At 39.9% G+C, this 27,486-nt stretch overlaps 1 protein-coding gene across 1 annotated transcript in view; it reads left to right on the forward strand.

Annotated features, from left to right (window-relative positions):
* LOC139744204 (low-density lipoprotein receptor-related protein 6-like) overlaps window positions 1–26,590 on the forward strand; it is a 38,746-nt gene extending 12,156 nt beyond the window's left edge. Inside the window, exons 6-28 of the mRNA XM_071654655.1 lie at window positions 607–823; window positions 1,523–1,657; window positions 2,337–2,472; window positions 3,883–4,027; window positions 5,026–5,142; window positions 5,745–6,011; window positions 6,466–6,619; window positions 7,128–7,268; window positions 7,968–8,085; window positions 8,381–8,528; window positions 9,389–9,517; window positions 10,551–10,784; window positions 11,349–11,508; window positions 12,266–12,393; window positions 13,143–13,415; window positions 17,294–17,419; window positions 17,935–18,111; window positions 19,157–19,339; window positions 20,579–20,749; window positions 21,351–21,485; window positions 21,934–22,091; window positions 23,271–23,430; window positions 23,743–26,590. Of these exons, the coding sequence (XP_071510756.1) occupies window positions 607–823; window positions 1,523–1,657; window positions 2,337–2,472; window positions 3,883–4,027; window positions 5,026–5,142; window positions 5,745–6,011; window positions 6,466–6,619; window positions 7,128–7,268; window positions 7,968–8,085; window positions 8,381–8,528; window positions 9,389–9,517; window positions 10,551–10,784; window positions 11,349–11,508; window positions 12,266–12,393; window positions 13,143–13,415; window positions 17,294–17,419; window positions 17,935–18,111; window positions 19,157–19,339; window positions 20,579–20,749; window positions 21,351–21,485; window positions 21,934–22,091; window positions 23,271–23,430; window positions 23,743–24,536 (4,406 nt within the window). The 3' untranslated portion in view covers window positions 24,537–26,590. The remainder of the gene's footprint in view (window positions 1–606; window positions 824–1,522; window positions 1,658–2,336; window positions 2,473–3,882; window positions 4,028–5,025; window positions 5,143–5,744; window positions 6,012–6,465; window positions 6,620–7,127; window positions 7,269–7,967; window positions 8,086–8,380; window positions 8,529–9,388; window positions 9,518–10,550; window positions 10,785–11,348; window positions 11,509–12,265; window positions 12,394–13,142; window positions 13,416–17,293; window positions 17,420–17,934; window positions 18,112–19,156; window positions 19,340–20,578; window positions 20,750–21,350; window positions 21,486–21,933; window positions 22,092–23,270; window positions 23,431–23,742) is intronic.
* Window positions 26,591–27,486: the final 896 nt, after the last annotated feature.

The following is a 27,486-nucleotide window of genomic DNA, read 5'->3' on the forward strand; positions in this document are numbered from 1 at the left end:
TGACATCAATTATTGTGAAAATCATTCTTTTGAAAAAAAAATATATATATACTTGCCATTGCAACTGAAGGTAAGTTTAAGGCATTTTCCGCGAAAAAAGGAGGAGCCCACTACACAGCAGTGCTTGTAAAGTGCAGGTCCCTCAAAGAAAAACATCCAAGAGAATGGATGAAAAATGAATTTACATTATTGAATCCCCGTCATTAAAGTGTCACTTTGTATTTATGGTTATTTATCGATTCAAGGAGTCACACGTGATACGTGAGATCCATTGTCTCTTGCAAGAAATCTTTGACCAAGGAAGTTCATGAAGTCTAAGTAAGTCAATAGGCAGGGGAATATGCTGAAATGTACTATACATACATATATATATATATATATATATATACACACATATATATATATATATATATATATATATATATATATACATAGGCCAATACATATGATGCATGATGCATATATAAAGACAGAAGTAGATTATTTGGTTAAGTAATGATTGAATGTACAATTTCTCATCTTGCTGATTATGAGGGATGAAGACCCATGGTCTCATGGTTCAAAATCTTCCAGAGAAGTGAAAGATATTTCTCCGTTTTGGACCAGGTCACATCGGCCCCCAGCCAGCGGCGACGGCGCTCATTCACGGGACATCGAGCCAGGTTAATGGTGTCTGTGTGGACTGGTTGACCGGGAACGTCTATCGGACAGACGCTACCTACGACTGGATTGTCCTCTTCAATGCCGATGGCACACGGCAGGCCGTTGTGGTCGATGAAGACCTGGATGAACCCTTTGGAATCGCTGTCCATCCACTCCAGGGGTGAGATCATCACTCTTTCCATTACACCATCATATGTACCTTACATAACTGCCATGTACCAAGTGAACTTTAAAAGTGAAGTTCATTTAATTTCCATTATATCCAGTGTAATAAGAGCTGATAAAATATATACCAATCGAGAAGAAAGCACAACCGGATAGACATTGTGCGAAGCGCAAATGTTGTGAACAATGACAATTGAATACAATTATTCACTGCAACGAATTATTTTTGAAAAAAAAGACCACGTCACCAAATAAATCTTCTCCAGAAATTCTGTCACCACAACTAAGTTTTATGGTGAACGATCTTTTGCTCATGCTGCCCCTGCACTGTGCAAACGCTGTTCCATTAATGAAGCTACCACAGTGTTAAAGTTAAAAACTCTTCTCAAGACATTTATGTTTTAAAAAAGTATTATGGATGAGTATTAATTTTGCAAACTGCATCCTCTACGGTATATATACAGTACATTTCCTTTTTCCAATTTTTTCATTAATTTTCAACCCTCCCGCATAGAGACACTATAGTAGGAATATGCGCTATATTATGAGCACTATGTATTCTAACGTTTTATGAAACTCAAGCTAAAATCAAGTAATAAGATGGGCGTTGGTCCCCATGCTATTCATTGTTATGCATTCAGCACACTGAGTAGAGAATTTATGAAAATGACATGCCGGTCACTCTCCATTACAGCTTCCTCTTCTGGACTGATACCGGCCAAAAACCCAAGGTGGAGCGAAGTGACCTGGCGGGAGGACACCGTGTGAAGCTGATCACTTCAGAGTTGGTAGCTCCTCGAGGTATTACAGTGGATTACACAGAAAACAAGTAAGTTCATTCTTTTCAATAAAGGTAGAAATAGGTAAATATGATTTGATACTAATTAATTCACACAATAATAAGAATTAAAGTCAATTTTGGGCCTTATTATGGTGAACAAGATTATTTGTATCGAAAGTGTAGATTAAAAGCATTGAAAAACTGGTAGAAAATTTAAAGTACTCTAACAGTTAGATAGAAAACAAGATTGAGGGCTTGGGGAGACAAGAGGATCGCATGGTTATGAAACAGAATGCAACATTCGGCAGGACAGCATATTCAAACGTTTCTTCGAGACTAAGGAATAGAAGATAACAACAATCTCTATTATAGAGTGTGGACACCGACTTTTTTACAGGCTAAAACTGAGCTGCAGATTTTAAAATGGTTGCCTTAAATTTCGGCGGCTAAACAAGAAAATGAGAGATAAAGACATACGGGAAAGGATATGGTTTGCTACGTACGTACTGTAGCATTCAAAATGAAGGTCATGAAAAGCCAGAGTGATGGCAAGCCACTTTTGATCAGTGATCGAACCAGGAACCTTTTGTTTTACAGTCTGTGGTCTTTTCCACCGAACTATATGTCCTCAAAACATCCATACACATCGTTTTAATAAGAAAAGCTGGGAAAACTGTTAGAAGTCAACTAACCAGTGTTTCTTTCCCTGTCTAAATCTTCCTGGCAGATTGTACTGGGTGGACGCAGATCCCGAGGGTAACAAGGTGGAGGTGTGTGACATCATGGCAGTCTGTGGATCCACCAGACGTGAGCTCTATCGTGTTCCCGGATCTCCCGGTTTCTACGATCTGACCATCTTTTCTGTAAGCTCCTCTTGGCATCCTTCCTCTCCTCTCCTCCCCTCTCTCTTCTTCTTCTTCTTCGTCATCCTTCTATATCAAATTCCCTCCCTAATTTCTCTCTTTCTCTTCCTTTCCATGTGTATATAGGACCTACATGTATGTATTGATCAGTGTATTCATCTACTATCTATAATTCTATATATAAGTCGTCACGACTTTTCATTTTTCTATTTATCTTTCCCTTTGGTCTATGACCTCATTCCTTATCTCTTTCTCAAAAAGTTTCCATTTCATTCTTTATGTTTGTGCTAGTGGTAGAAGACGATTGAAGTGTTCATAATTATGCGCCGAGCAAGTAAACAATATTGTGCAACGGTTGTGATAGCCACTACTTGAACCTCTATTTCTTGAAAAGGAATCTTACATATAGTATTGAAAATACGCGTATTGTGTAACATTTCTCAGTGTTATTATCGTTGTTCAGTATCACCATGGACCTAATAACATGGACTATTCACGGCAGTCTTTCTTTGATGTAATGATCGTCACCGACACATGATTATGTGCATCTTAATGAGTACATTCAGGTGTCTTGACAATAACAATTGTGTAATCATGTATTGTCACTAACAAAAGAATCATTTCCCTCATTTTAGTATTGTTTCGCTGATATGCCTTTTTCAGACGAAAATGTCTTTGAATTAATACAGATGATGAGGAGCGGCAAAACCTGAGATCATGACAAACTTTGTGTAAAAAAGATGGGCAACTGCTGATTCGCACATTTTCGCACACGCATAAGGCCTTGCCTAATGGCAAGATATACCTGTTCTCTACCATTACCATCCCTTTTGCTCTGGAATAAGCTGCGAAAAAGTGAAATTTTGAGATCACAAATGACAATCATTCTGCCAAAATGTTAGCTTTCTTTTAAAGATGCCTGCTTCTCCCAAGCGAAATTGTTTGAGGCATGATTTCCTAACATACACCACAACTGCACATTCACTTTACTTGATTTTTGTGAGTTATTTTCTTCTGCGCATATAGTTTTAGATTTCTCGAATCTCCGTCTTGTTCTTCTCCCGGTTTGCTGGCGGTGACGATCATGGGATCAAAGCAGTGAAGCATGCTAAAAACATCTTTGTGGAGCTTTTGAGATGTACAGATGCATGACTTAATTAACGATACGATCAATGTCCTTGTATATTAGGTCCATGGTATCACGTACAGTTTGCATCGTATCTATTTAAATCGAAACGAGACGCAAATGAATTGAAATCGCTTCTCTAACTTTTGTCTATGACCATGTGTTAATACACCATCGATTCACAGGTTAGAATCTGTCTTGAAGTTAGAATGAAGTTAGAGTTTTATAGTATCAAACACAGAGTGAAGGAGACTCAACGTAATAATTTATATGGTTTGTAACAGCGTTTCCTCTACGTGACTGGAAACGCCGACTCGACCATTCACATGGTGACCACAGACACGGGAGAGTTTGGTTTCACTCTCAACTTGCCCCTACGACCTTTTGGCATCGTGACCTATGCCCCGGATGCACAGCCCCAGACAGTGTGTAAGTAGAAAATTAATAAGTCAACCGCAACCACTTCTTATTGTGCAGCCAGAATGGTAATGCCCATTTTGCTGATTGAGCCTTTTTCAATTCGACCTCTGATCGGGCGAATACATTGTAGCCGATATCATAATGTCCAAATCTTTGTAGTCGAGAAGTATTTAACGGTGATATCCCATGATAATGAGGTTACCTCCATCGTATGTATCACAGGCAGTCATGGTATCCATAGTGAGGTGTGGCTTTGATTGGAAAGGGGTATTTATTGATGGACGAATGAATGATACATTAATATCTACAGGAGAAAGCACATGCGATAAATATCCAAGCAGGCAATCCGTGAACTGTATTTGGTAATAAATGACAATTGATCTTTTTAATATAGACAAAGTCCATTACTTTTCTTTTCTTTTTCCCCTCTTTTTTCCTTCCTAATTTGATTCCATGTCGGTTGACATTGGTTCCTTTGATTTTATCTTATATCTGTTTGTAGTTTCATTAATTCATTATTCGTTTTCTGATAAAATCTCTGAGGGTCCCACATTGTACAAACAATGCTTTTTAGCGGGACCCTTTATTTACATTCCCATCCTCATCTAATTTGTACTATGCATAATATGTATATATTTTTGCAAATGCAATTATATTTTCTTCATTTTGTTACTCACTTTCTCATGTATTTTGTTAATCTATAGGTTTTTGCAATTATTACAAATATGTTCTGCGTATACATTGTATATAAATTTGAATGTGAAATTGAATTTGAATGTGAATTAGTCAGCCTAAGCAGCAAAAAGCGACGAGTGCTCAAGCCTAGAGTCGTATTCGCTATTTTGTTTTTATTTTACGTTGAAGCACTGTCCTTGATCTAAAGTCTTCGAGCTCGTTGAAAAAAAAAACAAACTTAAGCAGCTAGAGTATTAGTAAAATGTCTTGCAGTCCACCAGACAAGAGGTTAGGTTGTGTCTCTCCACTCCCCACGTCCTGTATTCCTTCAGCTCCGTGCAGCAGCAACCCGTGCAGTTATCTGTGCGTAGACGGCGGGCCAGGCGGCTATACGTGTTTGTGTGGCAGTGGGCAGCTTCTGAACTCCGATCGTACAACGTGCGTGAGCGGTGAGAATTACTTGGATGTTAGCCAGGGATGAATGATGCTTCTTTAGTTTTCTAATGATTCTTAATCAGCAAGAATACGGCGTGAGAACTACCGCAATCAAGTCATGATAGTGCGAAATGTTTCTGAATGCATTCACCTTATGTCAATAAAGGTCCTAATTATTTTATGTCTTTATAAAAATCATGCAAAAGTAGGCCTACAACTGGATGGACTATATAGGCCAACAGAAATCACATACACATTATCCATATGCTTTTTTACGGTATGAAATTTTGCAATGATAAGATGTTCTTTTTATAAGTTTTGAGACATCCTTTTTCTATCTGCTTCTGAACAAATATTTTGTTGAAATAGAACATCAACACGTATGAATGTATAGAACAGACAGTAAATACATTGGATTTTAATCATGTGAAGGTGTTGAAATGCTTACTATCTCTCTTTAAAGAAGGACTTTCTCTCTTTCTTTTTTTAAAGCTATCAAAATGCATCAACTTTCAATCCAAAATGTTACTGTATAGTCCGGATTTAGGTTGCAAGATTTTGACATCTTACTGGCTGTCACATATCTCTTGGTGGCGCTCTTCTTTACTCCCCGCAGAAGGAGCCATTAGTCCGCCCAAGCTGTTCGTCGTCTCGCGAACGCAGCTGTCATCCCTTCCGGCAAACTTCCCAGACATGTCTCTCACGGCGGGCTTCCGCGTCTCCCCCTTCCTGCTTCAGCGCTCGCACGCCGTAGCTCTGGCCGTCGACCTAGAAGACGGGCTGTTGCTCTACAGCGACGTAGGGCGGCAGGTCATAGGTAGGGCTACCCTCCGGAATGGTTCGCGAATCGACTACGTCACTGGAGCTACGTCGTCAGTGGAAGGTAAGGCATCATGTTATACGGACAGCAGAGTCTGACTAGATAGATTGTCGGCGAACGATCCCCGCCCATGCTCGACAATGCTAGGGGAAATCGTTTGATCACCTTGCATTTTGAAAATGAAAGTTACATTGTAATTACATGAATAAAACCACTATGAAAAACAAGAAGCCAAAATGAAACAACACAAAACAAGATAAATGCCTTTAATACAATAATAAATTGATGCAAAAGACGGATTACATAGATTGACTGACATCGGAATCTGAAAACTGATAAAAATGAATGCTTAATTTTTATGTACACCAGAAGTTGCTGGACCTCATCCAACTAATTCAAAACCATTTTCTTCGTTGTATAGTAAGCAACTATATGCTGCCCCCCCCCCCCCCCCCCGATTCCTATGCAAAATATCTTCGGTGTCATGCAACAGAGAAAAATCTGGAATGTTTTGCAGGCATGGCAGTCGACTGGCTGACTAAGACTCTCTACTGGACAGACAACCCACGAGGCACCATCGAAGTCTCAAGATACGACGGCTCGTTTAGGACAATCCTCCTGAAAGACAACGTACTGAGACCAAGGAACATCGTCATCGACGCCAAAGAAAAGTAATTATTGTGATGATGACGATAGTGATGATGATGACAATACTGCTACTACTTCTACTTCTTCCACTACTAACAATGATAATGATAATCATAATCATAGCGATAATGATGATAATAACATTTAATGATGCTATATACATCTACACAAAGGCCTACTACTGATAATGATAATGTTGATAATACATATTCAGTAAGGCCATCAGGAAAAACGACAGTAATACTGAGTAAAAGAACGCCTCAGTCAAGAGGAACACATCTCGTTCAAGATATATACAGCCTTTATGTTCAAGCCGCATGCAGCACTCGGCTAAGTTTAGTGGCATTGTCTCTTCTTTTAGACTTCAGAACATCATCCACTAAACTACAGTACCCCTCCCCCCGCCCCATAACTTTCGAATTCATTTCAAAACTTATCATTATGATACTGGTATTTAAGTAACACTACCGACCGTATTTACTCTGGACGAGTGAAATATTCATCATTTTTTGCTGCACCGCTTTACTGCAGATTCATGTTTTGGATCGAAATTGGGCCTCCCAGCCAAATAGAGAGAGCTTCTCTGGATGGTACGTCCAGGAGAATTATTGTGACGGCGGATCCTGACCTACAACAGCCTGGTGGTCTGGTGATCGATTACAAGGAGAAACGGTGAGCGTTGTGCCATTAAAGATGTTGAATGATACTCAACATGTAGCAGTCTCTAACTAACAACTGATGAGCATGTAGGTATGCCTTTGACCATTTCATTTTAATTCTTGCATGCCCCCCCCCCCCCCCCCCCCCCCCCCACCGACGCACTGACGTCACATACTTATCATGATCCTACTTTTATTGACGAAGCCATTGACTCTTATAGAAGCTGTCCCAAGATTATCGGACACATTGGATGAGACGCATTGGTATACATGATTATCAACGTTGTCCGTTATGGATACATTCGTTTTCCCTTGTGGTGCTGTTGTAATTTTAAATGCGTCAGCATAGAAAGAAAAACCACTTTAAAAATCTTGATGAAGATCTGTTCTTATCCCCTTCTTTAACACAATCTTCAGAGTGTTAAAAGTTACAACAAACCATACGTTGATGATTCGATTCGTCGCATCTTGTGTCACGTGACATATCCAGGAAAATATTTTTCTCTCTGATATATAATGTCATACTCACACAAACACTCATACACACATGCATACAACTTTTAAAATGCGTGTTGAAAAATGATCCTGAACCTGCAAGTAGTCATCAATACTTGCATTTCGTTTCCAAATACACAGTGCAAAATAGCAGAACAATTCTGTGACATTTTGAGAGCGCAGTCTTGAGAAGGATAAATGCTTGTCTTCCTTGCAGATTATACTGTGGGGACATTCCTACCGGGGTCATTTACTCCATGGATTATGATGGTGAAAACAGACGTTCCATCCTGACAAAAGTTGGCGCGTTCTTCTTTGACATGGCAATATTCAAGGTGAATACACATTTGATCTTCACTCATTTTCTTAATTCCTCATAAAAGTAAAGCCTATATCTCGTACTTTTTTCTATATACGTATGATTGTCAACTGCAATGGCTCCAAAGTTTGTTACATATCTCCCGCAGGATATTTGATTAGTTATCATAAAGGTGATGTGTCCATGAATCACCAATGGAAATGAACAACTACTTCATTGCCATAAAGGTGTGTTACTAAGCAAACATTGCACTGCCATGCAAGTTCCAGTAGTCCTTAGAAACTGCTTCAATGGTTTGACAATTTTGGTAGGACTACATCATGTGGACTGACTTGCGGCATAATGGGATCTACGTAGGAAACAAGAAGACTGGGGAACCGGTCCAGGCCTATCTTGGAGGAGAGGAACAGTTTTACGGGATCAAGATGTACGCAGATACAAGGCAGACTGTGGTTCATAGTGAGTCTTATTGACGCTCTCATCCATTAGCCCAATCATCTAAGGGGGAAATTCTCGAACAAACCCTTCCATATTTGTTTGCATGTTACCGATTGTTCAATTTCAATTCAGCTCCAGTTTCTAAACGTACAAGAACATATCTGATACACAGGGTAGGTTCATATCTACCACAGACGTTAGAAAGTACCTCTTTTTCTGACTGTCCGAGTGAAGAACCTCATCAAAATTTTGGACTACCAAACCGTAGAATTAGGCATAGGATTAGGCAAGCCAAGTGGCAGTACAACGTTTTGCGACCAATGGACCTGCATGTCAGTCGGTAACATTGGCACTGTCGTCTAATTGTTAGGCATTATGCTATAATTCCTTCTCCGGAATGAAAACTGTGAATTTGCTCTGTCTTTATTTCTCTCTCTCTCTCTCTCTCTCTTTCTCTCTCTCTCTCTCTCTCATTCTCTCTCTCTTTGCATTGAAACTCTAGTTTAAAACGTATATATTGTGAGTTCTAACTCGAAGACATAGTTGTTGCGTATTCGCTGCGACGTGGCTGCAATATACTCTAGTCATCCCATTTCACAGTCGTTTGGTGTGTTTCCCAGTATTAGACATGAAAGTTGAAGATACCATATCCTAATGGTGATTACATATCCAGGTAGCCCATTCTTGTGCTCTCCTAGTGTTCCGTATCATCATCATTACCCTATAGCACCGCCATATTCCCATGAAACTGGATCAAGATGGGCGTAGTAGTTGAAACACATTGTGCAAGTTTGAAGGAACCGGGCAGTTGCCAGGTGTGTCCGGCCAATCTTAAAAACCTTTCTGGTTTTCATATTTTGTTCTCCGCTTATTTATAATAGATCCATGCAGACTTAACAACGGCGAATGTCAGCAACTATGCCTCGGCTCTCAAGCCAACTCAAGAGGCTACGTGTGCCACTGCATCATGGGATATCGTCTGGCTAATGATGGCAAATCCTGTGTGTCAGGTTGGTGCATCGATTCCTTACTCCTATTCATCATTGTTGTCTTGGATCAGTTACCATAGTATCAGGGAGCTATCGCAAGGCGACGTAGGAAGCAACCAACCTTGATTGTACCTCGTTCTTCTGACCGTTGTGCTTTACTAACGCCTTCGCAGCAGCTCAGTGAGTTGCCTGTCTCCCCAGATGCAAATTTCGCACTTCTCCAACTGCGTCGGAGCTTCTAGTATGACGCTATTTTGGCCTACAATACTGTTGTAGATTGAAGGGAACGCAGCACGACAAGCTGACAAAATTCGCACGCGACACTAACAATCTAATTAACGTCTGCGTCACCACAGCGATAGCTTCCTAATTTCACATGTGTAGCAAATGACGTCACCAGCAGTACCAGGACATTATCCAACGACATTCTCATGGTCAAGACATATCAAATATGAGTTTTGTGAATTTTTTACCGATGTTTTTTCTCTTTCGCTCTTTGTTTATCATGAAAATCCCATCTTCGACAAGAAAACTGCTTTATTAGAAAGATCTAGTATTCTAGTATACAACATGCATCATAACTTCAGCCATGGTTTCTGACAGGATACTTGAAAAGCACTTGTTATCTTGATGGGGCACGTCAAGAAAAAGTTTACCCCCAAAAAAATGTCTACACCCATTTTTTGTGTGTATTAAGTGTTTACACTGACACTTTTGTGACTTCTAACTCAGAGACACAGTCGTGACAGTTGTATTATCTAGGGTGTATTAACTTTGTGTTCAACGTTCTCTTTATTATCAGTGGTTGCCTTCTATGGATGTTCTAACCTGTACAGATGTCATTTAAGCAGGTTATCAATGGATGACGTTAGTAAAAAAAAAAGAAAAAAAAAAGAAACCCTCTTAAGAGAATTTAAGGTTCCCACTAAAAATTGGTCAATAAAATAATAAGTTTACGTCCAAAGACCAACTGCTTAGTTTTAATGATGAGAAAGTCATTCACTGACTTTATTATAACATACTGTGCGTGCTCTCTCCCTTTAATTTGGACTAGATATGATTGCAGACAACTTCCTGCTAGTAAGTGATACGTATCACCAATCCATCTACCAAGTGGGGCTCGAATCCGCCTACCAACCACAGGCGCTCCCAATCACCATCCCAAATCCAGTAGGCGTTAGCTACGATCCTGTCGAGGAGAAGGTATACTGGTCGGACGTTAAGTTTCGTCGGATTGGACGGGCTTCTCTCGATGGTAGCCAACAGGAGCTGTTCGACAATACTGGCTGTAAGGTTGACTCGCCTTGTCATAGGTCACTTTCAAAATCATAATCGTGAGACAAAATGTAACATGTCTCTGCTGTCTGCAACTTTTTCTTATTAGAACAATAAGCTATAGTCACCTGCACTAGCGTTTAAATGAAACGGTATACTAGTATTCTCCTTTCGACGTGTGGTATGGCAATTCAGACAAGCTAATAGGTCACTGTTTTATTTCTTGATTTCTGGACTGGAGTGACAATTTTATGTTTCTATGAAATCAAGATAGCAGAGATATTGTGAATTCATACGTCCATGTAGCCCTTATGGCATAGAGGCCTGCAAAGGCCCGTGTTAATGTCCCTCACTGTGTTGGATGTAAACAGTTGTTAGCGTAGTCGATCGTTCAGATATAAATCGATTCCTGGTTCATCACTGTTTCTTTCAAAAGTTCTAACATTGATGAACCGTCACATGGCATTTTAGCCTTATGAGAAGTTGGTTCAAGTTCTACTTTTTTTCCTAGAACGTAACAATACACCTTACAGTACGTTTGTAATGTCTTCACTAGCACCAATGGGTATCGTTACAGACGCAGACAGTCTTGCTGTAGACTCCGTGTCCAGGCTTCTTTACTGGGCAGACGTAGATCAAAGTGCAATTATTGTAGCGTCTCTGGATGGTTCCAACAGGAAAACGCTGGTCACAGGATTAAAAAAGCCAAGGAGCATCGCCCTTCATCCCGTCGATGGGTAATTCTACAATGTATTTCTATGTTTGAAGACCTCATATAGGGCACACCCCTAGAGTTAATATTTCTATGTTGGTTCGCGCAAGAGCAGATAGAGACAACTAGAAAACTTGCCAGTGTGACACGAACTTTTGTGCTATTAACCGTATGAGTTCCTCGCAGCGCCTTGAATGTAATTCGTGCAGACAATGTGTTTACTTTATGAGACATTTCTACTTTTGAAGAATCGATGACTGTGAATACATCACGATGTCTGTGCTTAATTCGACAACTGATGCAACAGAAACTTCAGAGCCTGACTCATATAATTGCCGAAGAGCAGATATAAACGTGTTTGCCAAATAGAAATCTTTAACAGCAGGAGATATCAGGTTAAATGAAAGTGAGAGATTATCAAGCAGAGGGGTGAAGATTGAGGTATGAATTTTCTAAGATTTAGCTCCCTCTGTACGAATGAAATTTGTAAGATCACAACTGTAGAGGGAGACAAATTGAAGAAACTCGTGCCTCAGGAGCTGTCATGTTATTCCTAATTCAAAAGTCGAGTTTTTCCTGCCTGTCTCTCCAAGGAGCGAGCTAAATAACTGTGGGTAGTCTACTCAACAGAGTTCAGTAGTGCATCTTCAAGTATGACGCAATCCTGTCACCTTAAATGAGCCAGTTATTAAGAAGACCAAACTTCCTTGCCATTTATAAAAAATTGTATCTGGAATTGCTGCTTACCCGTAATTCTGTTATATTCATCACTGTTCACACAGAATCATGTTTTGGGCAGACTGGCAGCTGTCCCCGAGGATCGAGGGAGCGTACATGGACGGGAACATGCGGCGTAGCATCGTCACTGGGAACCTAAAATGGCCGAACGGACTCGCCATCGATTACAAAGGTACTATATGCATTCATAATCGATCCATGGACGAGTGTGACTCCACGCAGAGAGCAGTTGTGATGTAGCGACAGAAAAAAAAATCAAAACGGATAGCACATAGCACTTGAATGATATTAATTGCTTTAAATCAAGCACAATGTTTTGACATGTTAAAAGCCCCTTGATCTACTGGACGGTATAAGAGACATCACCTCTGTTTTAGTATGCTCAACGTGGGTCAATACTTATTCATCCATTATCCTTTTGGAAGTTCTCATTTAAGGTACTCGGTGTATTGCATACATATTGCGCCATCTCTGCCATAACTCTTCTTGTCATAATGTCGTGGTATCTTCAGTATAAAGGTGGTATTCGTACGATTGATATATACTGGCTAACACCCATCAGCAAAAAGGAAGTAGCTATTATAATTTTGCTAACCGTAGCACTTATTATTGTAGCACATTGCCCACCTTGTGAAGGACTAGCATTACAACATTCAATTCATGGACAAAGTTTATAAATCAAAGACATGGAAGGAGGTTTGCCTGTTTGGGCGATTCAGAGAAGTTTTCGATAATTCAAATAAGAAAAGGAGTCGTAAGGGGTATTTCATATCTTGTCATTAGCGGACCAAAAACAGTGGTCTGCTGTCACTGATTGCTGCTTCCATTTACGTTTATGTTTGTAGCTTCAGTGGAATGCAACCGTAACAAAACTCTTATCTTTCGATCATTTCTATTTGTGTGTTTGCTTTGGCTCAACAGACGATCTACTTTATTGGTGTGACGGTGGCACTGGCAGAATAGAATCCACCGACCTTAGTGGTAGGGGTCGTCGGGTGATTATCGCTTTAGGAAGTCAATTTCACCCATTTGGCATTGGCATTGTCGACCAGCACGTCTTCTGGACCGATTGGAGGACTAGGAAGCTTTCCAAAGCAGACAAGCGAACAGGCCGAGGAAACATCACGGTTGGACCTAATGACTACACGAGGCCAAACGCGCTCTTCGCTGTTACAACAACCTCATTGCCATCTGGTACATATTTCTTACTTTGTTGTCATTGAAACTAGTGTTTTTGATTGCGATAACGACACTTCGTTAGCGTTAGATTTAAAGAAAACCAATCTTTGATCATGATATATTTATTCATTCAAGCTTATGACACAATGTGCCTGGATGATACCGTTTGCTAACTATTGCTAGTCACCTGGGCGATGCAAGAGGGGTCGGCATCATTCGCCTTTTTTTCTTCTTTTGTGGGTGGGGAACCACTGGGGTAGCACTTTGCGATGAATGAATGAAAAGGGATCTTTTACGTGTGCGAGTTGTGACTAACTCACACACGAGGGACAGAGTATTTGCTTCTTTACTAGAGGGGGCGGAATGCTTACACACAACATTGCTCAGCGAAACTCGGGAATCGAACCCAGTACCTTTAGATCGGAAGGCAGACGTGCTGCGACTGAGCCATATCACCACCCTATTAGTCTGAGAGCTGGCTGCTGGTCAATTTACCCCATCAAGCCCATAAGGTTTGACCCCTGAGAGTTGCTGGGGCCACCCTCCTCATTAAAAAAATGCCCGTCAGCCTGGTCCCTGAGGGCGGGTTCGGCCCCCAGGGACCCCCCGAAAAGGCCCTCCGGCGGGTGTAATTTACCCCATGGAGCCCATGGACCAAACTTGGCCCATATGAATGTCCTATGGGTGTACATAATCAAAATATAAAAACTGACAAAATATCTGGTCGGGAAAGGGGTTGCCAGACCGCTTGTTTGCAGGCATAAAACCTTGTTTTTGGTCAAGGAGTCTGCGCCAAGACTACACTGTCCCATAGGCCCTGTACTGTAGCGTCTCCCAACAGGCTGACGGACAGTGCCAGTTAGTGCATGTAGTAGTCTTGGCGCAGACTCCTTTACGCCCAACAAGGGTTTGTGCCTGCAAACTACCCGTTATACCCTGGGACCCAGGGTAGTTTGCATGCACAAATTGACCACACACACACCCACACCCACACACACACCCACACACACACGCACACACACACACACACACACACACACACACACACACACACACACACACACACATTCACACATGACTCTATGTATACTAAGAATACCGTAAGGCGTAACACAAAACATGACCAGTGGTTTCTCCATACAGCCATGATACCTTGCACATACCTATAATTATTATGTTCATAACTTTTGAATGTTTTACATTGATACTATCAATGAACCTTCAAGCAGGAACACTGAAGAGATTTTGAAATTTGTGTGAAATTGTATTCTGTTTTACTGGCCACACAACCTGCTTACCCTTTATTATGTATCCACCATATAAGACAAATATATATATATATATATACATATATATATATTTGGAAAATGCTGAAATAAACCCTTTGTTGTGAGTAGACTTCAATTTCTCAAATCATGCATTATACTGTATGATAGACTAAAATGTGAAATTATGTTTTATATTATATGAAATAAATTCATGCCAAATACTGGTCAGTTCAGGAATCATAAGACTGCAACTGAAACATGTGCAATGCTTATCATAAGCCTACATTATACGTAATTTGTGTAAGCTTTAGTCTTCCATAGAGTGTGATGCATGGTTTGATGTGTAATTGCCATGGTTTTGAATGGCAACTAAATCATAAATATGAACTAGGACCTGCATTGTAACTGTAGATGGTATGTGACACCCTGGAAGTATTATCTTTTTTTTTTGGGGGGGGGGGGAGGGGGGTAGACAAAGTATCTCAATGAGGAGTTGACAAAAATTCTAATATAAAAGAGAACACAACATGTAAATGCTCTCAACGTGCATGCTATTGTTAAAGAAAAGAAATTAAGCTAACATTTCATTTAGCTGGTAATTTTATGTTTCACGTTGTGTGTATATGTCCCGGGTTAACGGCAATCATATACTATGATGCGCTCTTTGCAGTGTGTGACACCGTAGGTTGAGTTTTGTTTGTGTGGGGCTGGGGAACTGAAGATGAAGTACAGTGTATCTCCAGAAATAAGGAGTTGACAAAACTGCTGATATAAAGAGACCACAAGACCAAGTTAATACTTTCAGCCTATATGCTATATAAAAAGAGAGCTATTATGTTTCAACTTGGTGTGTACTGGTCACGGTCATTGGCAGTGTTTGCAGTATGTGACACCATTTGTGTGGGGCTGGGAACTATTATAAATAAAATATATCTCCAGAAAAAAGAAGATGACCACAAAAAAAAAAAAACACTGAAGAGATGAAGAGAACACAAGATCAAAGTAAATGCTCTTGGCCTGTTTATTTCCATTACAGAAAGTTAGCATTCTATTGTGAAGCTTGTTATTTGAGGTTCCAAGGAAGAAATACATGTATATAGAACACCGTAATTACATGTTCATTAGTATTATAGACATGCAGATATTTGTCCAAAACTATGAGGTGACATGCACTACTGAGTATGAAAATTGATCAATATCATTTCCAAAACCATTAAGCTCCTTCCTTATGTTATGCAGTTTATTCTGATTTGGAATTTATTAGAGTCAAATAAAGGAAATGTTGGCATGGATGCTGTAATCCTTGCCTATTTTATACATCAAAGGGTGGTTTTTATCAGCCAAAAACACAAAAAGTTATTAGTTTGAGGTTTTCAAAGGAATCTTATATTAGGATTGAGACTTGTTATTTGTATCTAAAAGAGGATATCAAGCAGGAGAAAAAGAAGTAATCCAAGCTACATCCCACTCGTTGACATAAACTTTATTAGAGTTATGTTTAATGCACGGTTGATGAAAATGTTTACTTAAATGTGTTATACAACTGGCCTTTAGCGCTGTTTTGGTTGGTCTTAAACTGAAGTTTACTCACAACAAAGGTTTTTCAGCATTTTCTGAAAAGCTCTATTTGAGTCTCATAAGGTGAATACATCATACAGAAAGAGTAGGCTGTGTGGCCAATAAAACCTAATACAACTTCACACAAATTTCAAATTTCTTCAGTGTTCCTTAAAGGTGTATTGATAGTATCCATGTAAAACATTCAAAAGGTATGAACATCTTATAGGTTTGACATTTATTATGTGCAAGGTATTATGGCTGCATTAATGAGAAACCTATTAATTGTAACATGTTTAGTGTTATGGTATATACAGTTGTACATTATAGAGTCATGTGTAAACATAATTGTGTGTGTATGTGTGTGTGTGCGTGTGTGTGTGTGCGTGTGTGTGTGTGTGTGTGTATGTGTGTATGTGTGTGGGGGGGGGGGGTGGGTGTGTGTGTGGTCAATTTATGCATGCAAACTACCCTGGGTCCCAGGGTATAACGGGTAGTTTGCAGGCAATAACCCTTGTTGCGCGTAAAGGAGTCTGCGCCAAGACTACTACATGCACTAACTGGCACTGTCTGTCAGCCTGTTGGGAGACGCTACAGTACAGGGCCTATGGGACAGTGTAGTCTTGGCGCAGACTCCTTGACCAAAAACAAGGTTTTATGCCTGCAAACAAGCGGTCTGGCAACCCCTTTCCCGACCAGATGTTTTGTCAGTTTTTATATTTTGATTATGTACACCCATAGGACATTCATATGGGCCAAGTTTGGTCCATGGGCTCCATGGGGTAAATTACACCCGCCGGAGGGCCTTTTCGGGGGGTCCCTGGGGGCCGAACCCGCCCTCAGGGACCAGGCTGACGGGCATTTTTTTAATGAGGAGGGTGGCCCCAGCAACTCTGAGGGGTCAAACCTTTTGGGCTTGATGGGGTAAATTGACCAGCAGCCAGCTCTCAGACTATATGATAAGATGTCATGGTTCTCTTGAAGATCAGAGCAACATTTATGCTCAGTAAAGGGAGGCACAAGAAACAATACTCATCTCTGTCGATTATTCTCTTGTTTTAACAAAAGGAACGAATGTATGTTCGGAGAATAACGGGCAGTGCTCTACTCTGTGCCTACCTACTCCAACGGGGAGGACCTGCGCATGTGCAGACGATATTGAACTTGCTTCTGACAGCGTGACCTGTATCTCCGGTAAATGCCTGTCCACAGAAATTGAGTCTTTAGATCGACAGAGGTTTTTTTTTTTTTTTTTTCAATGATATTCTTAAGCCTCAGTACTAAAGTTTCAGAATAATATACTAGTATACCGTAAATGTGTGTATGTATGTGTGTATGTAGGCTATGTATGTATGTATGTATGTATGTATATATGCATCACTATGCATGTGTTAATGTATGTATGTATGTGTGTATGTATGTATGTATGTATGTATCAGTATGTATGTGTCAGTATGTATGTTAGTGTGTGTGTATATAATAACACTTATTTGCCGAACCTATCACTCCAAAGTCATTCTTAAGAGCAAACATACCTATCCACAGACAATGCTATCAGAAATAGGTCAAGACATTATGAAAGAATTAAAGAAAGTAAAATTATCTTTCAGTGCATAGCCCTTTCAACGATGTTTACTTTTTATTTCTAGTTTTTATTTTTCGAACGGTTCTCTCTTGTTTTCATAACACTCTAAATGTGTTTGATGCAGATGTGAATGTCGAATGTCCCTTTTCGTGGCACTATGGGGGCGTAGCTCAGTCATGTGATCGGCAACCCGGAAGTAACTGCTCAGTGCTGTGCTATTCCGGTCATGTTCCTGCCGTGAATTCCGTATCCTGCTTACACTCCGGAGTCTGGGATGTGGATCCAAACTCTATTTGCATAGGTAAAAGAAAAGACAAAATAAACAAACAATTGGCAACTTGTGTAACTTAGAAAATGAAAATTTGGGCTCCTCTTAACACATATTGCAATACTAATGATAATTCTTGAAATAATTCAAATCATGATCATGCTGGAATAAGCCAGTTCGGGGTCCCCGTTTGAGCATGAGCAGAAAAAGGTCATTTGTACCGAGAGACAGGTTGGTTTTTAATTTCACTGAGATAAGCATCTGTAAAGCTATGATTATTCATGGAATCCCTATAAATGGTGCCTGCCAGTACATCCACTTGACAGCAAGCCTGGTATTTGGCAATGTTAACAGAAAAAAGTTTGTTAACATATTCAAAACAGCACAATGAAATAGATGCTTCCCAAAGTGTTGATTGACGAACCATTCTAGTCACTTCATCTACACAAGTTCATTCTTTGTTAGAATACGAGTTCCATAAATTGCTATTTTTGGCAAGCTGCTGCATTATGTCGCTTTAAATTGAGTGCAGTGCCTAACCAACTGAGAGAAAGGAAAGGTCATTTGTACCTATATGCACATGAGCTATCTCCGAACTGGCTTATTGGCGATTGTGATCGTGATGCTAATAACTACAACTGTCTTAACTGTGATCATTAGGTTTAATGATCAACATCGTTCTACCGCCAGAGCTCTTTTTATATTTTGCTATCAACAGTAGGTAATAAGTGACCAACAAAGATATTCTTTTGTTTGTGCAATTAAATGAAAGTGTCAGAACGAAACAAATTTATTTACGAGACAACCATTTACTCTGAACAAAAAAGAACTCGCGATAATGGAGTATGCTCTTGACATACATTTGGAGGATGTTTCGTTACAACTGCTTTTCATGAAATTTTGCTCTTCATCAAAGATTTTTTTTTGGGGGAAAAAAATCTTAATAAACATTTTTGGAAAGGAAAAGACCCCGACTTCGATGGCCGAGTGCGAGTGTTGGCAAATATGAAGCGCTCATTAAGTCTTTTTTTAATGATCTATCCTGAACTCCTGTTTGTGTCCCTTTCCAACCAAATAGAGTTGGAGTGCGCTCCTCTGGAGGTACCAGCGCACGCTGTTTCCACCCCGTGCTACCCTCCCTTCATCGCGGGCAAGCTATGTCGTCATGACTGTCAGCCTGGATACATTAGAAGCAGCGGCATGAGGAGGCGTGTCTGTGGACACGAGGGCCAGTGGATGGGAACGCCCCTTGTTTGTGTCGGTAAGGGCCTGTTATGCTTAATACATCTCACTTAATGCCTTTTTCGTTTAAAAATAGAATAAAAAAGCTCCCATGTTTGCTCACGTTACAGATAGATACAAGTATGAATATATTAAGAATAATATCGCATAAACATGATGAAAAGAATCAAGGGGAAAGAGCCAAAAAGAATGAAGATTAAACTTATATATAGGGCCTAATCCCTAGCCATTCACAAATGGACAGAAGGTTTTGCTGTTTGCAAATCGACACAAGAAAATGAAAATAATAGATATAAACAATCACATACTGCCCTTCCCCGTATATGAATAACATTCTATGATTTTGTCTGAAGGATAACTAACTTATTAACTTATAACTAAATTACGTTAAAAGAAATTTATGGAATTGGAGTCTTTTTACCATCAGCTAATGAGTTCCACACTACAGGGCTTTGATAAACAAGAGACTTCATTGATAGAGTTGTTCTTGTATTTATATCAAGGAGGAATTTTGTAGCAATTCTATAGTTCTAAATAAATGAACAAATGTTTAATGTGAATAAAAGTTTATTGTGAAGAATGTTAATAGGTGTGTGATACCTCATTCATCCGACCAACATCAACATCCACATTGTATGCAAACATTATTTTCTTTTCCAATTGTTCTATAAGAAATGCAAACTATTGCCAATGATTGCATCATTACAAGTGTTCTGTAGTATGCATGGATCTTTATTGGATATGGCAATGCTGGTGTTATCTGCGTGTCTCAAAATGTTCCAAAAACTGCACAATTTTTTTTTAATGTAAATGAGAAATAACAGAGGCTCCAAAAATGTATCTTTTGGCTACCTCATACATCTCCGAGGTTTACCTTCAGATTTGGAACTGTTGATGATTACGAACTGACTTTTATTTTGCAAATAACTTTTTGATAAGTATAAAACAACACCTGTAATTCCATGTAGTTGAAATTTGTTGATCAGAATATCGTAATCCAGTGTATCAAACGCTGTATGCTCTGGTAGAATAGATAAGTAATAAATAAAGAAACGTCAGTAGCCTTGATTATATTTCTAACAAAATTCATCAAAACATGAGTTGTGTGAAATGTCCCATCCTGAATGCATATTGATAGCAGCTTTAAAAGTTGTACTTCTTGATAAAGCTTTATCATTTGAACCAAAAGCGTATGTTTAGGCTTGTAAGTGTTACTCTCAACGAGTTCAAACACAATGATTTTGCTTTGGGTTTGCAGAGTTTGTTGAACCTACCAACGAACCAGCGAGCTGTAATTCTGAATTAGAGTTTGTCGATGTACCGAAAGATCTCTCGCCTGTCCAAAATGACTTGGTCCAACAGTACTGCAGCGTCAATCAGCAACAGGTTGATATCACGTGGTATAAGGATGGAACTCGCCTCACATCAGGTTAGTATGATAGAAAAGACTTTCGTGAATTTGAATAGAAAAGACTTGTTGCTCACTAGATTAAGGCATGCCAGGATCATTGAGGATTTTGGAAAACTACCTTCCTGTGTGTACACTCTGTGCGATGTTGTCAGGCAGGTGAGAATGAGCTAGAACTACGTCTTCGGTCTAACGCAATTTTATCTCAGATCATAAACCTCCGTATTCCATAAATGCGAGCAGTTGCAGATTTAATTTTTGTAAATCATGTATTACTTAACCTTTTGTGTGCTTCGCCTGTCGATGGACATGGAAAACTCCATAGCGTTGTGAACACTGTCAATGCCAAGTCCCTCACAAACCATCCTAGTCGGTAGCTCTACGCTCCCTCGCTTGCCCGTTTCCTCTAAAGACTGAACATGATCTTGCTACGAGGCGACGCGTCGTAAAGTCATAATAATTATTTGTTTCATAATCATGATCATGAGCGTTACCTTGCAGGACTGAACATGTCCTTGCTAAAAGACATCGTAAAGCCATACATGCCGGTATTTGCTTCATAAATCATGTTTAATGAGCGTTATCTTGTTTCTTTTCCTTTTGTTTTGATGCATATGAGCAGGCTCGTTGGAGGGTGTTTTCATCTTACCTACCGACGACCTGCTGATTCCTGGCTTTCAGTCAAGTCACCAGGGTCGCTACGCCTGCGTGGCATCCTTCGCCGGCACCGAGTGCCTGAGAGTGGAAGTGGACATGTGTAAGTGAAAAATATGTACTTTCTGTTTGGAAGCAATTGATTTCTTTCATTCCATTTTGCTTGTTTTCTTTCGCGTAAGGTTCCATCTCATTACATCGTTTACTTTTGCTTCGGTAACAATCGTTTAACCAGCTTAACACTGGTAGAATGCCACTTTAACACTATTACCCTGCTTTATTTTTATCCATTGTAAGTCTTTACACCAAAAAGAGATCCTCTCTGTACTAGATTCAATGATAACATGTATGGGATAAGATTATAGAATGATAATACTAAAGATATTTTCCCAGGTTCTTTACGAATTTCCATTTTTTTGAAAATCAAAATTCAAAGAATATCTGTATACCTGTACAGAAGAGATGGAAAGGGGAAGGGGGGGGGGCTCTGAATAGTCATCGCATCATCTGAGAATGAATCATTAACTACCAAACTGTCTTCTTCCCTGCAGTCTTCGACCCATATCGACACTTTGAGGTCTTCCCTACCAATGCCTCTCTGGAGGCTGACGGACACCATCTGTTCGAGTGCCAGGCCAAGTCGGCTTTGGACACGGTCACCTGGCGTAAGGACGACTCCCTGCTGGTCGAGACTGACCAAGTCATCGTGGTTTGTTCAATATTCAAGTTGTTTGTTTCATTTGCAACATGATATAATACAATGAAACGTTTGAATGCACATGATGACACGAAATCAGTACAACAATGTGATGTTAAAAAACAAGGAAATTGTGAACTGAGATACAAATACTATGTTGTAAGTTTTATGGGAAATTCCGAAACAAACGTGACAAAGTTGTTGGAAATGGAGGGGACTGCTAAAAAGCAAGGCTTGTAGTTTGCATTCCCCTCATGAAAATATTTTATCATAAAACTAACAAAACTGGGCAAATTTCCTGTGGAAAAAATAAACAAGAAAAAGGTGACAGAATAGTATACATTCAAACGCAGATGCACAGTAACACGAGGCAGCTCTCTTGTAACAGAAAAAGAAAGTAGGTAAGTGTGGAAGGAATGACAAGAGAGACTAAAGTGGACAGAAAAAGGAAGAAAAGGGAGGTACAAGACGCATGGGATCGTCAAGATAGAGGAAGTTGTAAGAATGAGATAGGATTAAAAACAATAGATAAAAGACTTCAAAATTAGGGCTTTTCCTGCTTTTGTATATGCATTGAAATTTTTCTTCCTTTTATTCTTTTGGTACTATGGCACGATGTATCTGAGTGATATTCCCCTACTAACTGCCTACCATAGTGTTGAGGACTTTTGCACATTAGCAGTAGTAAAGCACTAGAGGATGGACGTCATTCAGCTATCTTCCAGTGTATGCCTCGCGAAATACTGATAGGTGACGAGAAGCTAGTTATAGCTATTACGATCGTGTTACGTAAGTAATAGTTAAAGATAGTAAGTCGAGTAGAATCAGTATCCACTCCTTTTGCATTATCCATTTATGGATATAGACATGATGCATTCAAACTTAATGTTGCATAAAATTATAACTTGTTTTGATAGTTCTGTGGTAGCCGTATTTAAAGAAAACCCTGGCAGTACCAACAAATAGTAATTATCCTAGTGATGAAATAACGTCTTTTACCTTACCTCTAGTTAAATTCACTATCTAACCAGTGTCAGGTTGAATTTCATCGATAGCATATTCATGGTCAATGATTTATAAAATTAATATGAAATTAACCATCGTTTTTGTGGTTTACAGTATTCCAATCAGTACAATTGAAAATGACGTCACGTTGCCCTTCTCTCTACGCCACTGCAATTCTCATGTCAGATTGCTGGGGGCGCTCTGCTCCTGCGGAACTTGGTAGAAGACGACTCAGGGAAGTATACGTGTCGGGTGTCTGATCAGCAAGGCAACGTCAAAGGCACCGCCGACGCTTGGTTGACTGTAACCAGACACGTGGATATACCTTCGATCAACATCACTGAAGGTAAGGATTGTCATTTTGTTGTCAAGCTTTGAGTCAATGCCGTCACCGATCTAGTGAATCTAAAAGATAATGGTGGTAAAGTGACTATTGCTCGTTCGTAGAATCACAGCCAGGTGTTTAATCAGGGTATTAAAGTACCACGCGTGGTGCCCCCCCCCCCCTTCTCTCTCTCCTGATTTCTCCCGGCATAAGACGTAAGCAATGTGTACGTGTGTCTCTGTGTAGGTATGAGTGTGTTTAACCATGATCCTCATCGGCCTGTTTCGTCTTGTTCATTAATTTCTTCTGGTTGTTATCTTCTCTTCTCTCAAGTGTGTGGGACGGTAGTGCGTCCTGATGTGGTAGAAGTGACCACGCCCAGTGCTGCTAACGAAGGTGGCCGCATCGTCGGAGGTTCGCAGGCCGAACGGGGATCGGCGCCCTACATGGGTCGAATCTGGCGTAAGGACCGGCGAACGTTCATCTGCGGCGCTACTCTCCTCAACCAGAGATGGGCCCTCACCGCCGCCCACTGCATCACGCTTTACAACCTGCAGTCTTCCGACATCCTCCTCTACTTCGGCGATCACGACTCCCTGAACACGGAGGACTCTCAAGTCATGGTGGAAGTTGCCTCTATCATACAGCACGAGGACTTCAACGACAACACATTCGACAAGGACATCGCCCTGATCGGGCTCAAGCAGCCTTTCGCCGCCTTCACCGATTACATTCGTCCCATTTGTCTCCCACCCCGATGGCTATCCAAGCTCCTGCTCAGACGAGATAACATAGGCAGGGTAACGGGTTGGGGTCAAATTGCTGAAGGGGGTCCCTACCCACGATATCTGACTGAAGTCTACTTGCCCGTGGTCAAGACGAAAAAGTGCAAGACCACTACGAATTACGACGTCACAGCCAATATGTTTTGTGCGGGGTACGCTCGGGTGGAAAAAGACGCCTGCCAGGGGGACAGTGGGGGTCCATTTGCCATGCTGCATGAGGGCAGGTGGTATCAGATCGGGATCGTGAGTTGGGGGGAGGGATGTGCGCAAGAGAGTAAATATGGATACTACTCCAGGATTTCGCGCTTCTTGCCCTGGATTGAGAGACACATATCTAATTAGCGCGATGGAGTGATATTATGATGCCACAGTCATCACTTGTCATAACTTTGCCATTATCGCATGGCACATGATCCAGTTTTGCGAAACAAATTGGGGGAAATGTTAATAATGATGATCCAATACATAGACATCAGGCGTTCTGTCAGACTGTCAAACTTGCAAACCAGGTTATTATATTCACCTTTCTCATGAGATCTTGTCCTGAGTTGTCTTATTTTTATTTGTATACTTACGTAACTATGAATTAACACGAGGCTTGACTCAACTGCCTGTCTATGCAATATACGTATATGTATTTTAATGGAATCAGTGTTGTCAAGCAAGTCAATGGGAAGCGTTGGGAGGTTTCGCTGATACTCTTTGAATGTAGTGCCCCTTACCATTGCCCAGGATTTTGACAGATTTAACTCCCAGTAGTAAGAAATGGAGGATCACAGAGCTATCATGAAACGCCATTCAAAATGTTGGCGTCATGATACAGTAACATAGGCCAAGGAAATGTTTGAATTGCATGCACTTTAACCCTGAAAACATCATGATTATAAGACTATGAGCATATAAGGGTGGGATTTCACGGAGCGCGCGAACGATTTGCGAAGGACGCGAATGGCAAAATCTGGCATTCGTATTTTAGTCTGCAAAAGATCGCCAAACGAACGTGAGGGTTCGGAAGCGTCGTCAATTGTTCGCGAATGTCGGTTTTACTTCGGCGAGAATTTCAAAAAAGTTTGAAATTGTTCTCGAAAGCGTCTTTCAAACCTCGTCATATGCGCAACACTTTCGCAAGACACGCGCGATGTTCGCAAAATGTTCGTGAAACCCCAAACAGACTCCGAAACTTTGGAGAATGTCTCGCGTATGTTACGCGAAATCTGCAAAGTTTTTCCGATCATTTTACGACGTAATCGCAAACTGTTCGCGTACCTTTTGAGACATTCTCGCGAACGTTTAGCGCACGTTTGGGGGATGTATGACCTGTACGTTTTCTACAAATAAAAATCGTAGCATACATCTAAACATCAAACAATTATTAACAACTATAGTAACAAAAGAAATTAAAGACATCAAAGAGAAATAAATGTTTGATATACAAAAAAAATCGCAGAATACACTTAAAATTAATTCAAAGTAAGAAGTAAAATTTCATTTGAACTATAGAGATTATGTGTTGGAGGAACTGGAAAAAAAAAAGATCAAATACTTTACTATATGTCCTAGGGAAAAAATGTAGGCAAGCACACAACAGAGAAATGAGAGAAAAAGAAAGGAGAAATAGAGGAAAGAAAAAAATTCAACTCAAGACAGCTTCCACCTCTCCTTGGGTACATTTTCTCCAATGGTTATTGAAAATTTTTCGTTGTTTGCATTTCCGTCGCGTGTTTTTCGTGTACGTAACATACTGTACTTTAGCAATGATACACACGACATTCGCACATACGTCGTGGAAACTTCGCACAAATTGCGCAAGAATAGTCTTCGGCTTCATTGTCGGAAAACATTCGAAGAAAAACTTTTCCGAATGTTGGATTTTGTCATTCGCGTCCTTCGCAAATCGTTCGCGTGCTCCGTGAAATCCCACCCTAGCAATGTGCTAATATTTTATTTCATTCTCAACGTAAAGTTGATCTTCGATTCTAACATCCATCGTCTTTCCTTAACATGACTGAATGGCACAATGCCAGTGAACGAAAATTGAAAGACATGTAAATAGATCCGTTATCGTATGTTACATAGGTTATCTTATTTCATTTATCATCATTTTAGCAGATGCCTACTTATACTGTGGACAAAGTGACTGTAATACAAACGAGGAAAAGACATGGTAGAACACTGAAGTTTTGGGTTGTATGTGTACATCACATATTTCGAGGATCTTAACTGGTCACAAGCGACTGAATGAATGGTAATCAATAATCAGAAAAATTGTAATATATTGTCCCGCTCCTCACGAAACGCACTGCATAATCGACGATGTATAAATGCTGATTTATTTTTGTTACATGAACATTGGCAATATCATTTTTAAACGATGATATTTTTAAGATTTTATAAAGTATCAGCAACCTTTTGTGTATTTCTACATTTGTGTATAATTAACCTTGCTTGTTTTAACAGACTATTGTATATCATTGTCTAAGAGATGTGTGTGCGGTGTATGTGTAGGTACATTTGTATGAATGTGAATGTGTTTATGAGCATGTATGTATATATGTTGAGAATTCACGTATTGGCACCAATATAACGAAGAATCAAGAAATAAACTGGTGTGGTAATGCATTTTTTTACCAATAGAGAATGAGTTTATTCGACTCAAATTTTCGGTCGCCTCCACCGAAAATTTGAGTACAATAAACTCATTCTTTATTGACAAAAAAAAATGCATTACCAGTTTATTTCTTGATTCTTCGTTATATATATATATATAATGTGTGTGTATGTATGCATGCATACTTGTATAACATGTTTGTGTACTTTTATGAGCACATTTTATCGTAGAGCCTGTTTTGTTGACATATGTATACAAGTGTTATATATATATATATATATATATATATATATATATGCATTGAAACAAGAATTTCTTTGCTCAAAGTTTTCGCTATATATATATATATATATATATATATATATATATACACACACAATACACAAACAAAAAAAAAGAAATGTTTCTTTCTCTCTCTGACGAACACGCAAACGCCGCACTCCCTTTCTTATCACACTGCCTACCTATCAATTATCCCTATCCTCTCTCTCTCCCTCTCTCTCCATATTCTAAGGTCTCATGTCCCCTTTTGCATGATATTCACAGCAAATAGTGTATGTAAAATGACGATTGTCGTAAACGTGTGAGTCATACGAGGAAACCTAGGACGACGAGTTTGTGCTTCACTAAGGACAGGCGATATTACTGTAGAAAGAAGGGCTGCTTACAGTGACTAATAATCAT

This window comes from Diadema antillarum, unplaced genomic scaffold, assembly GCF_040938485.1.
Source record: "Diadema antillarum isolate AM-2024a unplaced genomic scaffold, OU_Dant_1.0 seq00001146_RagTag, whole genome shotgun sequence".
Classification (NCBI taxonomy): domain Eukaryota; kingdom Metazoa; phylum Echinodermata; class Echinoidea; order Diadematoida; family Diadematidae; genus Diadema; species Diadema antillarum.